General features: G+C 37.2%; 1 protein-coding gene and 2 long non-coding RNA genes across 4 annotated transcripts in view; 1 reads left to right on the top strand and 2 right to left on the bottom strand.

Moving 5' to 3' along the window:
• Positions 1–1,107, bottom strand: part of LOC307011047 — a 129,155-nt gene extending 128,048 nt beyond the window's left edge. For both annotated transcript variants that reach the window (XR_013800343.1, XR_013800344.1), the window contains exon 1: positions 929–1,107. This is a non-coding gene — a long non-coding RNA (uncharacterized lncRNA). The remainder of the gene's footprint in view (positions 1–928) is intronic.
• Positions 1,108–1,387: 280 nt separating this feature from the next.
• Positions 1,388–2,767, top strand: LOC307011049. Its single transcript, XR_013800347.1, has 3 exons — positions 1,388–1,546; positions 1,624–1,746; positions 1,818–2,767. It is a non-coding gene; the product is annotated as an uncharacterized lncRNA (long non-coding RNA).
• Positions 2,768–7,095: 4,328 nt separating this feature from the next.
• On the bottom strand, positions 7,096–11,456 carry tomm20a (translocase of outer mitochondrial membrane 20). The gene is made up of 5 exons (XM_079636318.1): positions 11,216–11,456; positions 10,755–10,801; positions 9,621–9,702; positions 9,390–9,532; positions 7,096–7,537 (listed from the first exon to the last, which is right to left on the bottom strand). Exons 1-5 carry the CDS (start codon positions 11,337–11,339, stop codon positions 7,493–7,495), a joined length of 441 nt encoding a protein of 146 aa, XP_079492444.1. The 5' UTR covers positions 11,340–11,456; the 3' UTR covers positions 7,096–7,492.
• Positions 11,457–14,459: the final 3,003 nt, after the last annotated feature.

The raw sequence follows: 14,459 nt of genomic DNA, 5'->3' as shown, positions 1-14,459 counted from the left end.
TTTCTACCATTCTTTCATGATTTTTCATGTTCATCACTATTTCAAAATAAAGGTCTGAACACGCCTTAGGAGTATGAACATATTCTTGTTGCAAATTGATAAATTACGGCTCCTCTGTACTTTATTTTGAAAATCAAATATGAAAACTAGAGATTGTAAGCTTACAAATGATATATAGTTTGTCAAGATTAGTTTAGGTTTAGTATAGGATATTACTGTTTTAAATATGTAATGGCTGTGGCCTGTGGGCCAATATAAGGGGTTCATTGATTACTGTGAGCTGTGAGGCCAGCAGCCGCATTTTTTTCAACTTATTTTTTTAAATAATCATGTTCAACAACCAATTCAGAATTCTTGTTGAAAAAAAACAAAAAACAATACCTATAATTCTGCAAAGAAATATCCACCAATCAGAGAACGTGACAAGCAAAGCGCGCCAAAAGAGCTCCGCCCACTACCATGAAGCACTGAGAATGACATAATCAACTCACTATACTCAAACTATTTTTTAAAAATTGTATGCACAATATGCATATTTTGCAATAGATATATATATATATATTTTGTCTCTATAATCAAAAATCGAAAAGTTTTTTTTAATAAATAATAAAATTCTCGCGCATATACAAAATCAGGAGCAGAAAGGGATCAAAACAACATAGGCTAAAGAAAGAATAAAGAAACTATCATATATCATTACAACCCAAAAAGGAAAAACAAGGAGTTAATTTACCTTTATGGAATTTTTACAAAATGGTGTAAAATTGTGCAGAAATATGCAAATCCTAATTTCAGTCAACTACAACTTGCATTAGCATAGCCTACTCAAAATAAATGAAAATAATACAGTTCTGAATGTGCATTTCTAGTTCGTTTACATTCACAACAACAGGCTTTAAAACACTTTCAAAGATCTGATGCCACTAACCTGGTAAACTTCGGCAAATCCAGTATTATATCCTTCATACGCGCTTATTGTGTCATCCGGGTGAACATGACTTTGTTGCTTGATAATACAACATCTGCTGATCAAATCCTACCATGTGCAGATTCATTAGTTTACTATTTGCGCAACTACTTCCGCGTTTTACATGCGCTCGCGCTTTTCCGGTAACCGCGTTCACGTGAACGTGTTTTTGCTCCACTGCTGCTTTTCCATTGGTTTTCTACGTTAGCGCGAGCTAGACGCACGAGTTCGTTTTTTTGCGCTGGGTTTTAAAAACACGTCGCTAAAGTCCAAATAAGTTCATTAAAAAAAAGTGTAATAATAAGAATCGCATTGAACAACAAAACTTTTTAATTTAGCAATGTTAAACACCGTCAGCACCGATTTCATGATATGGCAAAGCAAATGTGGCAGGATGGACTGTGATTGAATCCAGTCCCTCCTCCCCATTTGATTACATTGGCTGCGATTGGCTCGTGGTGTTTTTGGTGGCCAATCATGTCAGGAGGAGGATGTTATAGCTCGAACGTAACCCCTGGCTGAGTGTGACGCTGGAGGCTTGTGTTGTTTGGGTTCACCCAGTTTTTGGTGGTGTCGCAGGTATGTAGAGGTCAATTACAAATGTTGTACTGTTGCTAGTTTGCTTGTCGTTTATGTGGGATTCCGATTGTTCATAGAATTCCTTGCTGTGTTGCGGCTACCCCATTTCCCATCGGATTGATTTTTTTCATCGTTCCGTTTGTTGACTCGTGCACTGCGCATTGCCTGTGAGATTTGTGTGTCAGCGCGCTGTTGCTCAGGTAAGTTTTCCCCATTTTCGGCTGGGCTTATTTGGGTGGTAGCTTAACATAACTATTATTGTGTGTTTTAGGGGATAGCTATCATAGCAAGGAAGCGTTGTGGCCTGCTTTGGGTCAACTGCTGCTTTGCTTTGTGCTGTGAATGCACGATGTGCTGAACCTGTTGTCTCCGAGTCCAAGCTAGTGGACTGAGCCCATTTGTTTTCAAGACTGCATCATAGGCCACTTGTGTGGCCGACCGAGTATCTGCCCTCAGATTGGTGCTATTCACGGATGAATGTGTTTGTTATGTGATTCATTGTGATCGTTCGAGTGTACGTTTTTGCTTTCGAACTGTTATTTCATGTCTTTGTTTATTTGATTCATAGTATTATTGTCGTTTTTGCAACGTTAGTTCATTTGCCTTTTTGTTTATTTCATTTATTAGTATTATTGTCCTTTTTTTCTACGCAATTTCATTTTGTCCTTTTGCAACGTTATCTCCTTTATCCTTTTGTTTATTTCATTTACCAGCATGATTGTTTGGTAACATTTCATTTTCATTTTGTTTATTTAATTTCAGTACTGCTGTTGCTGGTAAAGTTATTTTATTTTTGTCATTGTGTGTCATTCTGATTTATGGTGTGAAATCACGACCTGTTGTTAATTTTGTTTATTCTGTCTTTGTTATGTGTTGAGGAGCTGAAGCTGGTGGTGGGGACGGCGTGCTCGAGGTGGTGGGCCCTCTTTGGTGTGTAGTGTGGGTACCTTCACAGTGTGATCGTTGCCGTGCTGGTTGTGTGGCTGTGCACGTGCGTTGGGGTGAATTATTTTGGATACTCATGCCCGAGTCGCTGGACGCCCACCAGTAAGCATCAAGCCTGGTCTTGTGAGTGTGTGTGTGTGAAATAGACTCCATGTCAGCATACTGAGGCACATATTCTTGTGTTATTCATTATTGTGTTTTATTGCGGACGATGCATCCTTTTATCTTCATTCGATTGCTGTGAATTTGATTAATAAAATTTGTATTTTTGTATGGAACCATTTCTCTGTTTGTTCAGTGCCCGAACCTGATTGCCTAACTTTATAGAAGTCTTGTTACTTACAGTTCCCCGGGTTAGATCTCGGGGTGGCGTAGTCGAATTATAATACTGCCACTGCTACACAAAGTACAATTTCAAAATAGTTCTAACGTTTATGCTTTCTAAAATCTAATGATACCTAATTTATGATGACTAAATTGTAATAGAAAAAAAAAAAGAAAAAAATCAGACACTATTTTATGGTTTTAAAAAGCGATAAAATATATGTAATGTAGCCTACCGGTATGTCTGTCCAGTTACAAATATCACTTGTGGCTTATGCTTGCATTACATCCCTCAAGGGCAGCATTTAGGACAGAGCCAATGAGTCGTTCATTATTACACATTTTTTGTATGCCAATTATGCAAGCGAACAACCACAGTGATAATACAATTAAGTTTAAGAAAGCATGCATCGGTCTGAATGTTCATTCCCTTGACTCGGCCTCGCCGTCTTCCTGCATGTTTGGAGATCTCAGTCGTTCCCACAAGCACTTCTCTCCATGCTTGGTTCCCTGTATTGCTGTAGTCCAGCTCAGAGCTTTTAAAGGAACACTCCACCGTTTTAAAATAGGGCTTATTCACCGTCTTTCCTACATTTAGATAGGTGGGCAAATGCATTTTTGTCTCAGTGCAAGCATTGTTTTTGTTTGGCAGGGTCGCCGCTAGCTTAGCTTAGCATAATGAATGGAATCCTTTGTTGCCAGCTAGCATGTCCTGAGTAAAAGTGAAAAAAAAAAAAAAAAAAAAAACTAATTACTTCTTGTGGCCTGTGACTGCGTATTCAAAACGAGTACAAATAGCGATGCAGATTAAGACTAGGCAATTTAGGCAGATATTGACTTGGGACTATATTAGGACTGCAGGATGGATCAATGCCGAGAAATCCTCGGTAGTTGTGACACAACTGCGGGCACGCTCATCTTGATCTGACATGTTAAGCCTGACACGTTTTACTCAGGACATGCTAGCTGGCAACAAAGGATTCCATTCATTATGCTAAGCTAAGCTAGCGACCCTGACAAAATAAAACAATGCATGCACTGAGACAAAAATGCATTTGCACACCTATCTAAATGTAGGAAAGATGGTGAATAAGCCCTATTTCAAAAAACGGTGTTCATTAAGATAGCCAATTTTCAGAGAGGCTATATTAGCGAGCTAGCATTACACATGAAATACACATAAAATAGGCCTACATGAAAGCGTACAGCAGGAGAGACTGCGTTAAACTACCTAATGTCTCAAAGCACATAATATTACAATAATAATGAACAAACAACTTAAAGAGCTCTGTACCACCTGACTGCTGCAGATTCATTTCTCCGTTGATAGTGCTGCCATTGAAACGCATAAACTCGAGTCATGAGTATAACGTCACGGGTTTCCATCTCTTCTTTATTGGATTAATGGTTCCATGAAGAACCTTTAACATCCATGGAATATTTCCATTACACAAAAGCTTCTTTATAGTGGAAAAATATTATTATTTGTGAAGAGTGTAGGTCCAAAAATCAAAGCAAAACTAAAAAAAAGCTAATTCAAAATATTAATAAAGGCTGTAATAGTGTATAAATAATACTGGACCATACATTATGGCAATGCATGTAATTGCATATTTACATGTGAAATTAATATTTATCACGTTCAAACCCCCCAGCATTACGTTGCCGTGTTCATCTGCGAAACATTTGAGGCTTATAGAGTAAAATGAGGTGTCAGTGTGGTGACATTAGCAGTGATTTTACGTTTGACTTTGTGTGATAAATGAGTGTCTTCTTCCAGCAGAGCTGAAGCCACTGGCAGTCTCCGCTTATAAACCCGACGACCACGTTATTCCTGGAACATCTGAGCGGAGTTGGACGGGAAGGGCAGGAGCGGGATTTATTTCCCTTCTGCCGTTTCTTCCAGTGAACAGTTCAGTGATCCACGAGTGCCAGATTCCAGGTTATAATGACGGGTTCAGGCCCAAAGCGCACAGATCAGCCTAACACCGGCAGAGAGAAGACTCAAACTCCAGCCCATCATAACTTCCACCGGCGCTCCGCTTCTCATCACAGACTCGGCGTCAGATTTATGTGCAGTATTCCAGCAGGGAATTGTCATGTCCAACCATCTGTGCTTTTACACCAAACCACACAAGACGTTTCATTAATTTTAAGATAATAGTTCACAGCGAGAGAATGCAGATTCTACCACATCTCTATTGTATCATTTTTAAAGCAACTGCATGCATTTAAAATCTTTGTGCGTTTACACATTTAATTGCTATAATGCATTTTTTTTTCACTGCACTTTTAATCCAAACTGGTTTAAAGGGGTGGTATAATGTCCTTTTCACAAGATGTAAAATAAGTCTCTGATGTCCCCAGAGTGTGTGTGTGAAGTTTAAGCTCAACATACCCCACAGATATTTTTATATATCATGTTAAAATTGTCACTTTTTGAGGGTGAGCAAAAACACACCGTTTTGTGTCTGTCCCTTTAAATGCAAATGAGCTGCTGCTCCCGGCACAGGGGGCGGAGCTTCAAGAGCTCGTGTTCTTTTACCTCACACACACACACACACACTCACACAGTCAGACAATGATGGAGAGACTCGAGAAGAAGTGACAACATGTAGAAGCAACAGGACATTTCTGAATGGTTAGTTGATGAATTTATGTAGTTTATGTGTAGTTATCTTCTAGTCATTGATTAGCATATTCTGTCTAAATCTATAAATCGTGTTCCGGGGTTACTTCGGTTAATTCGTCTCAAACTTAAATAGGAGTGTAGTGCATTGTGGGATAATGAATGGTTTCATACCCCACATTTTGGATAATGTAGTAGTTATGGGTACTAATCATACATAAAAATTGTAAACTATGCACATGTAGACATTGTAAGAGAAGTATTATAGTATACCGTGACAAACAACAGGTGTTGACCAATGTGTTAAAGGTACACTATGTAACTTTTGGCCCTCTAGCGGTTTAAAAACAAAACTGCATTTGGCGGAAGAACATTTTGGTTGCACTTGCGTGACTGCGGGTGAGAGTTCACAGATAATGCATTACAGTGAACTCTGTTAGAGAGCTACATGGGGCAGTTTCTGTTCAATAAAACAAACTAACCTCACACACACACACACACACACACACACACACACACACACGTGTAGTTTCCCACAAAAACCATCCCGACAGGTTTAAAATATGAACACTTTAAATAGGCAACATCAACACTGTAATAGGCTTACCTTAAGGGGATAGTTCACTTTGAAATGAAATGTTGGTATGTTTTATCTTACCTGAAGTGCATCCAAGATGTAGGTGTCTTTGTCTCCGCAGTAGTTTCAATTTTTATATTTTTAGGTCAAACCGTTCTTGTCTGTCAGTCATATAATGCAGGTCTATAGGCACTGTCTCCAAAAGCATGCAGAGAAAAGTCCAAATTAAATTCCCCATCGTAAGTGCACATTGATGACCTAAGCTCGCGCGAACTCATCCGGGAGTGTTGAGTTTTCACTTATTCCCAATTTGTAAGCCTTCTATCTTGACACACGACTCGCTTCATTGTTCAGGCCAATCAAAGGCATACGTTGAGCCGTACAGCCAATCACACGCGTTTCTGCTGAGTTTAAAAATGCAACGTCCAATCGAAGGCGGTTATATTAGTTTCCGGGGAAGAAATCCGGTGTAAACAGATCAGATGGACGTGGTTGTGTAAAAGAGATAAAAACTATATAAATACTGTTCGTTTTATCACACAAACCGCTTGTTTCGTGTCTTAGGCCATCAATGTGCACTTACGATGGGGAATTGTGTAATGTGGACTTTTCTCTGCATGCTTTTGGAGACAGTGCCTATAGACCTGCATTATATGACTGACAGACAAGAACGGTTTGACCTAAAAATATCAAAATTGAAACTACTGCGGAGACAAAGACACCGACATCTTGGATGCACTTCAGGTAAGATAAAACATACCAACATTTCATTTCAAAGTGAACTATCCCTTTAATGAATCAGGGTAAGACAAAAACACATTTTGGAAGATAGATTTTACTCATTTAAATGTTAATTTTGAACAAAACAGTTGTAGTGTACCTTCACATAAACCAGGAGAGATGCTTTAACATTAAAAAAAACTCCCCAATTCCCCTCAACTGAAGTTCAGTTCATATTAGTGTGTGTGCACTGCCTCCTAGAGGAAGACAACGGCAATCTCCAATGATCCGCAGCATTGCAGTGAAACGTGCATCAGAAATACAAAAAAAGCAGAAATAACGAGTAAAAAGACATTCTTGATTAAATTATTTAATGAATACAAAGAATAATCTATTATTTAAAGTTCAGAGCATACAAAAACAAGATTCATAAACAAAAACATCTGATTAATATTGCAAATAGATCCATCCTTGATATACGACCAACCACTAAACGTGAGAAATATCCAGAAATTACATTAAAAGGAACCGAGTGCTTATGAACTGATGACCTTTATAATTCGCTTGTCATTGAAATATTATATTCTTAATTTGACGCTTTTTAATTGCATTCGTCTACGTTAGATCATGTTTAGAATAAAAAAACATCCATTTTATACGAACAATGTCAATGCAAAACACCAGGAACAGAAAGTGGTCGGGATTGATGTGCAACCAAATAAACATGATAAATAAAAAATTCGAAGGTCCGTCACTCGACATCGTCTTCCTCCAGACTCTGAGAACTCACGATCCGCTGTGAACAGTGAACACAAGTCAGCGCGAGAACAGCATGCGGCGCTTAATGCCAATGACAGATCCCGGACCACAAAACCAGTCACATGGGTCAATTTAGATGTATAAATCACATGAAAGCTGAATAAATAATCTTCCCATTGATGTGTGGTTTGTTAGGATAGGACAATATTTGGTCGAGACACAACTATTGAAAATCTGGAATCTGAGGATGTAAAAAAACAAAACATTGAGAAAATCTCCTTTAAAGTTGTGCATTTATGTTCACGATTGTGCTGCATTCACTCACAAAAATACATGTTTATATATTTACGGTAGGACATTTACTAAATATCTTCATGGAACATGATCTTAATATCCTAATGATTTTTGGCATAAAAGAAAAATGGATAATTTTGACCCATACAGTGTAGAGTTGCTATTGCCACAGATATACCCGTGCGACTCCAGACTGGGTGTGTGGTGCAGGGTCACATGTTTCAATGTTCAAGAGGTGAAATAGCTAAAAGTCACTGCAAAGACATTTAACTTTGGTTATTCTTGGTTTTCTCTAGCATTCTTTCTTGTCCCAGAAGCGACACACGGCTCGTGGGGGGTTTTAAAGAATGCACAGGTGTACGGCTGGGTATCGTTTACATTTTAATTGATTCCTAATATCAATTCCAATATGGTAAAAAAACAACAACTTAGATATTCACATTAAGTCTTATTGCAAAACATTTAATTGACACAATTAGGGCTGTAAATGATTAATCGTGATTAATCACATCCAAAATAAAAGTTTGTGTTTACATAATAAGTGTGTGTACTGTGTATAATTATTTTGTATATATAAATACACACGCTTGAATATATTTAAGAAATATTGGCATGTATATAGATATATATAATTTCTATTATATATAAATAACACATTTTTCTTAAATACATGCACGTGTGTATTTATATATACAAAATAATTATACACAGTACACACACATTTATTATGTAAACACAAACTTTTATTTTGGATGTGATTAATCACGATTAATCGTTTACAGCCCTAGACACGATTAAAATAAAGTGTTTTAAGATTTTCAGGTACATAAACTAATCAAATGTAAAATAACACTGCACTTTATAAACAATATATACATTATAAATATAGTTACAGAAGTTATTCAGTCAAGAACGAGTGAATTATATTTGTCTTGTTTGATTAGTGTTATAATAGAGACGGCAGCAGGAATATTAGGCTACTGTCACTTTAAGAGCTGCCCAATATAGTTAAGGTCCTTGAGTCCGAAATTCACGTCCGATATTTTCGCACGTTAAAAAATAAATACGACCTCACGTTCTGTCAATCACGCTTGCACACTGCCTTCCAAAACTTTCGTCCGTCATAATTTTTTTTTGGATCGGGTTCGATTTTCAGCGTTTTTCGCGTCCGTAGCAAAAAGTTTAAGTGGTGTTTTGACAATTCAGAGCCGCCGAATCACAAATACGAAAAAACGCATACGAAAATTTCGGACTCAGTGTGCAAGGACCTTAACTCACGCCTGCAGCACAGAGAACAGCGCGTCGTCTCGTGCTCGAATGGTTTAAAATCATATTTTCTGTGAGCGAGCTTTGGATGTGTGTGTGCAGCACACGAGTCGTCTCGCGGTGGAATGGTTTAAATATTGAAATCCTCACAAAGGAATCGATACATTTTTATTTTATAACAAGTACCGTATTTTCCAGACTATAAGTCGCACCTTTTTTGACTGATGCGACTTATACTCCAGATCGACTTATAGTCCGGAATATACGGTATTGTATTCACGAATTGGGTTGCCTCTCGACCCGCTCAGGTGTGCATGAGTGCGGCTCACCTGACTGATGGAGGGCAGTTTGGTGAGCAGCATCTGGAAGACCGGCGCGGGCAGCGTCTGCTGGAGCACCTGCAGGAGCTGCTGTGGTTGGCCACACACGGCGATCGCATTGGTCAGGTGATCCACACCCTTCTCGTAGTCTCCTGAGGAAGACATGTGGGCGTTTAGCACTTCAGTGTGTGTGTGTGTGTGTGTGTGTGAACCCAGATGATCGTGAGGTGGACGCCTCACCCTGAGCCAGAAGCTCCTCGCCCAGCTGGATCTCGTCCAGGAAGAACTTCTGCACGGCTCCGGCATCTTTAAGATCCGGCAGCTGGAATATACATATAGACGACGGTCAAACCTTCGCCTTCAGAAAGAGCTTTCAAGTGAGAGTATAAGGGGTCCACGGAAACATTTATTGAAAACATAAAATAAAAGCTAACTAACAAAAAAAAAATGTTTTATTGTTTTTTAAAAAAATAAAAGTGAAAATTATTACAAATAAAATAATCTAACTGAATAGTTAATTTGATTACAATTATTTAAATTAATTTTAAAATGATTTGAAAGAACAATTTAGAGAAAAAATAAATACATAATAGAATAAGACCTAACAATTTTTTTATATATAAATAGAATATATTAATAGACAAATAAATTATAAAAAGTATTAAAATAAATAGAAAACTATTAAAATAAATGAATATGTAAAAAAGAAGATCTAACCAAATAGTTAAATTGATTAAAATAAACTTAATAACAATAAATGAGAAATGCATGGAAAAAAAGTAGAGAAAAATAATAAAGATCTAAATAAAAAATGTATATAAAATTGATAAAATAAATGAATAAAAATTTAAATAAAAAAAATTAAATACATTAATAAAAAAGGGGTCCATGGAAGAATGTAGTTTTAAAAAATAAAGACCCAACTAAAAATGAAAATAAATCAAAAAATATTATTAAATGAAAATAAATAATTAACTAAAGAACTTAATTGATTAAAATAAACAACGATTAACATACATTAAATGTTTTCAAGTTTTTAAAACAAGACCTAACTTAATTGGGATTACAATAAACATGGTTTAAGTAAACTAAAATAATAAAAATGATGTCAATAATAAATAAAATGCATACATTACAGTTTCATTGTCATTGAAACAAATATTGTTATATATTATAACAAAATAAAAATAATATTTTAAATAATATTTTACACATTTATAATATTTTGTTCTTTGGGGTATTTAAACACAAAAATATCCTTTGAATGTAGAATGGTGTCCCTCGCACGAGGAGGATCACACGAGGGAAAACTGCTTTAGAAGAACAAAAGGATTCGCTTTTAAACATCTAAATGTGATCAGATGCTCGAGCTACCTGAGCAAGTCCAGATTTATCTTGAGCAGCTCTTTGCGTCTTCCTCCCTAAAAAGAATAATAAGCACATTAAACAACATACTTTTATATAGAATTAAGATGTACATATTAATGAATAAATATCTCGAATCAAACACACAAAACCAATGTCACCAGACTAAGCGGATTGTGATTCAGTTCAGCCAATTCGATTCTTCTTCCTCTATACACTTACACAGGTGAGGCGTTCATATGAGTCGTTCAAAGGAACCGATTCAATGAATCAATAGTACGTGCATCACATCCTGGGTCAAAATAAGCCTATAATCTGAAACTGACTGAACGTGACTATGTGTTATAAAGACACGGTACTGTAATATAAACACCAGTTCACTGCATGGACAGTAAAACGAACCAGTCTTACGTAAACAGCGATCTAGATTTGTGTTAACTAACGTTAGTCTGGTCGATCTCGTGACTCACGTTCACGCAGTCTGGTTTTGAAGTTCGGATCGCTGCGTCGTTTTCTGTCGAAATAGATACAGTACCCGATGAGGAGCGCGCCACAGACGCCCGCGGCGATCGCGCTCGGTTTGCCGCCGATCATCGCGGCGCGTTAACGGAGATCTGCTGCTGCCGCACGTGCTCGTGCGCACGGACTCACGGAGAGAGCGGCGGAAGGACCCCTCGGAGTGACGACAGCACTGTGAAGGTGTTCGCTGCAGACGCCTGAAAGAATAACAACAGCGTCATATGCTCTTATATACTGTCTATGGTCATTTAATATTCTGAAAATCATTTATTTTTACTATAATATCACATTCATGAATGCAAGTGTACTAATAAAGATATTTTATTCCCGATTTTACAGTTTAATCAATGTATAATATTTGTTTTTGAACGAACGTCCATGTATAATGTTTGAATAGTAATAATAATATTATTAAAACATATACCAGTGACTTTCTAAACATTTATTTAAAAATATATATTTACTTATATAACTCTTTTGACTAAAATAGACTGGTATTGCTGACATAAAAGCATTTCGTCAGTAACCTTTAACATTTTTTTCTACTAGCGCCAATAATGACAATCCTACATTGTTTAATGCTTCTTATTAGTGTAATAATGTCTTCATAAGAATCTACTGGCTTTAAAATTTTTTATATATATATTCTAAACAAGCTCTAAAACCAGGGAAGAACGCGTGTGTGTGTGTGTGTGTGTGTGTGTGTGTGTGTGTGTGTGTGTGTGTGTGTGTGTGTGAAAAATACATATATACCCATTTAAATGAATAATTAGTCAGGTTCTGCTATTCTTCAGAAGATATTTTACATCTCCACAAATAGGCAAAATACAACAGAAAAAATATACAAATAAAATATCAATTTAGCCTATACTAATACAGAATTTGAATAAAGTAATCAAATGTAAACATCTGTTTAGTCTTCACCTTATTAATTAAATATACATAGATTCTTATTAAAGTTATTCAGTGAAGAGCAGTGAGTGATTCTCCTGTTGTTTGATTAACATTAAAAGACAGAAGCAGATTTATTAGGCGCTGTCGCTTTAAGAGCAAATGCACAGATCTACTGACAAGCATCCGATTGCTTTCCCAACTGTTTATGTTCACTTAAGAAATCACCAACTGTATTTAAGTCCCACTGTGGTGAAAATCAAGCTTTTAAATGTTGTTTATGTGTCTATGTGGTGTTTTTAATCTGCTTTAAGAGACACATCATGTGTAAGTTCATAAGTCGACAGCATTGCTGAGTATTTTCTGCTTAAAACTGCAGTGAACCAAAGACAGTCTCAAACACACGGTTTGAAATCGCTGGTGTTTCTGACGTCACACACTACCTTGTAACCAATCAGATCAACGTGTGATCGTCAACCAGTGGATCTCTGAGTGAGTGAGTGAGTGGAGGCGGGGCTCATTTGCATATTCATAGAATCGCGTATACTAAATGAGGTGTCGAGTTACATTCAAGCTATTTTAAGGCATGCCTTAACTTTCAAAACGTTTAAATATGTAATTTTTAGGGCTGTAATCTCCCAGTCGATTAGTCGATTGTTGGTCGATACGTTCTGGCTCGACCAAAATTCTGATTGGTCGATTTTTTGGCGCGTTCATTTCATTAGGTTTGCTGCGTTCATTTCATCAGTTTTCCCGCGTTCGTTTCATCAGTTTTGCCGCGTTCGTTTCATCAGGTGGAAAGCACTAATTGCTAATGGGGGTGTTTTCAGAGCACCCCTGTTTCACAGGTAACAGTCTGTCTTCAGAACACCCCCCTTGTTTTCACTTCGTTTGGATTAGCCCAACCACCGGAGAAGAGAGACAGATTGAAGAAAGTAGGCTACTAGAAGGTTTGCTGAATATTGTTTATTTAATTGTGAGAGCGTTTAATTCATAGCCTGTCAACAAAGACATCGGCAGTGTGGCAGCATTTTATTTTATTTTATAGAAAACGGGAAAAAATGATTGTAGTCTAATGCGCAATGCGCTGTGCCACTGTTTGTATTAGTTTTGAGCCTATGCTTTATTTTCAGTTATGCACTTTATTTCGTGTTTGCTCTTGATCTGGTTTGTTTAATAAATATAATTTTTTTATTAAAATGGACGTGCCTTTTGTGTTTAAGAGTAAAGCTTTAAGTTAATAGTCTCTTCGTGTCTCAGCCGCGAAGCTGCGCTCCTGTGTTCAGCCTCACTCTGCGAGCTGCTGCGAGCTGTCAGTTATTATAATACATATGATAAAAACAATTGTATAAATTATGTTGCATATTCCTCAAAAGTTCTTGTGATGATATCACTAGTTGACAACAGTACTATTTTCGGAAATCATAGGCTATGAATGATATTGCGCGGGTGCACGTGATGCAACGCTGTCAGAGCCGACAGACTCGTGTGTCAGACTCATTTCAGTGCAAAATAATTAGGTAAAAAACGATTTAATATACTGCAAATAGCCTAGCATTTTTTTATGTTTATTTATAATTCATTTAGGCGGACAACAAGGCTACCAAGTACTGCGCAGTGCGCACAGTGCACAGCTAATTAATTTAACGCTTTTTTTCCTAACGTCATTTTTAGTCGAAAATTTCAGGACTTCAGTCGACCAAGATTTCCTTTGGTTGATTACAGCCCTAGTAATTTTGGTGATCAAAGATGAGTTTTAAGGGATACAATAAATGACTACAGGGGGACTTTAAGCCATTTTTACATATTTCTGTGTGTATTTGCCCAAAGTATCCCTATATTTGCCCGTGTTTTGCTCCGTCTTGGATCGTGCACACAGAAAGCACTTCTGAAACCGCTTCTTCTGTTTTTTTGTTTTGTTTTGATTTTAGCACATCAGGAGACTGTGTATTATGACAGTCGTGTCACATGATCTGACTGATTTGGATGTTACGCAGGAAGGGCAACGCTTCAAAGGGAAGGAACAGAATGCATCATGATTTCATAATCGTTGGAAATTCTAATAATCGTATCCAATAAATCCTCTGAGCGCAAGGGGGCCCCCTGGTGGTTCGGGGACGCATCTTGTGTATTTTGCATATTTGAAGGACCGGCACTAGGTATAAAATACAATAGAGTGTGTGCGCGTGATGTCACCGTTGCAGTTACACACACTGAGCGACAGCATTGGTTTTCAGCGTGAATGCCTGGAAAAACACACAAAACACATCTAAACCGGGAGAGAGCTTTGAGATATTAATAGAT

The sequence above is a fragment of the Phoxinus phoxinus genome (genome assembly GCF_949152265.1).
Source record: "Phoxinus phoxinus genome assembly, chromosome: 14".
Classification (NCBI taxonomy): Eukaryota; Metazoa; Chordata; class Actinopteri; order Cypriniformes; family Leuciscidae; genus Phoxinus; species Phoxinus phoxinus.
Note: the sequence above shows the minus strand (reverse complement) of the source record. Positions and strands in the feature narration are given on the sequence as shown.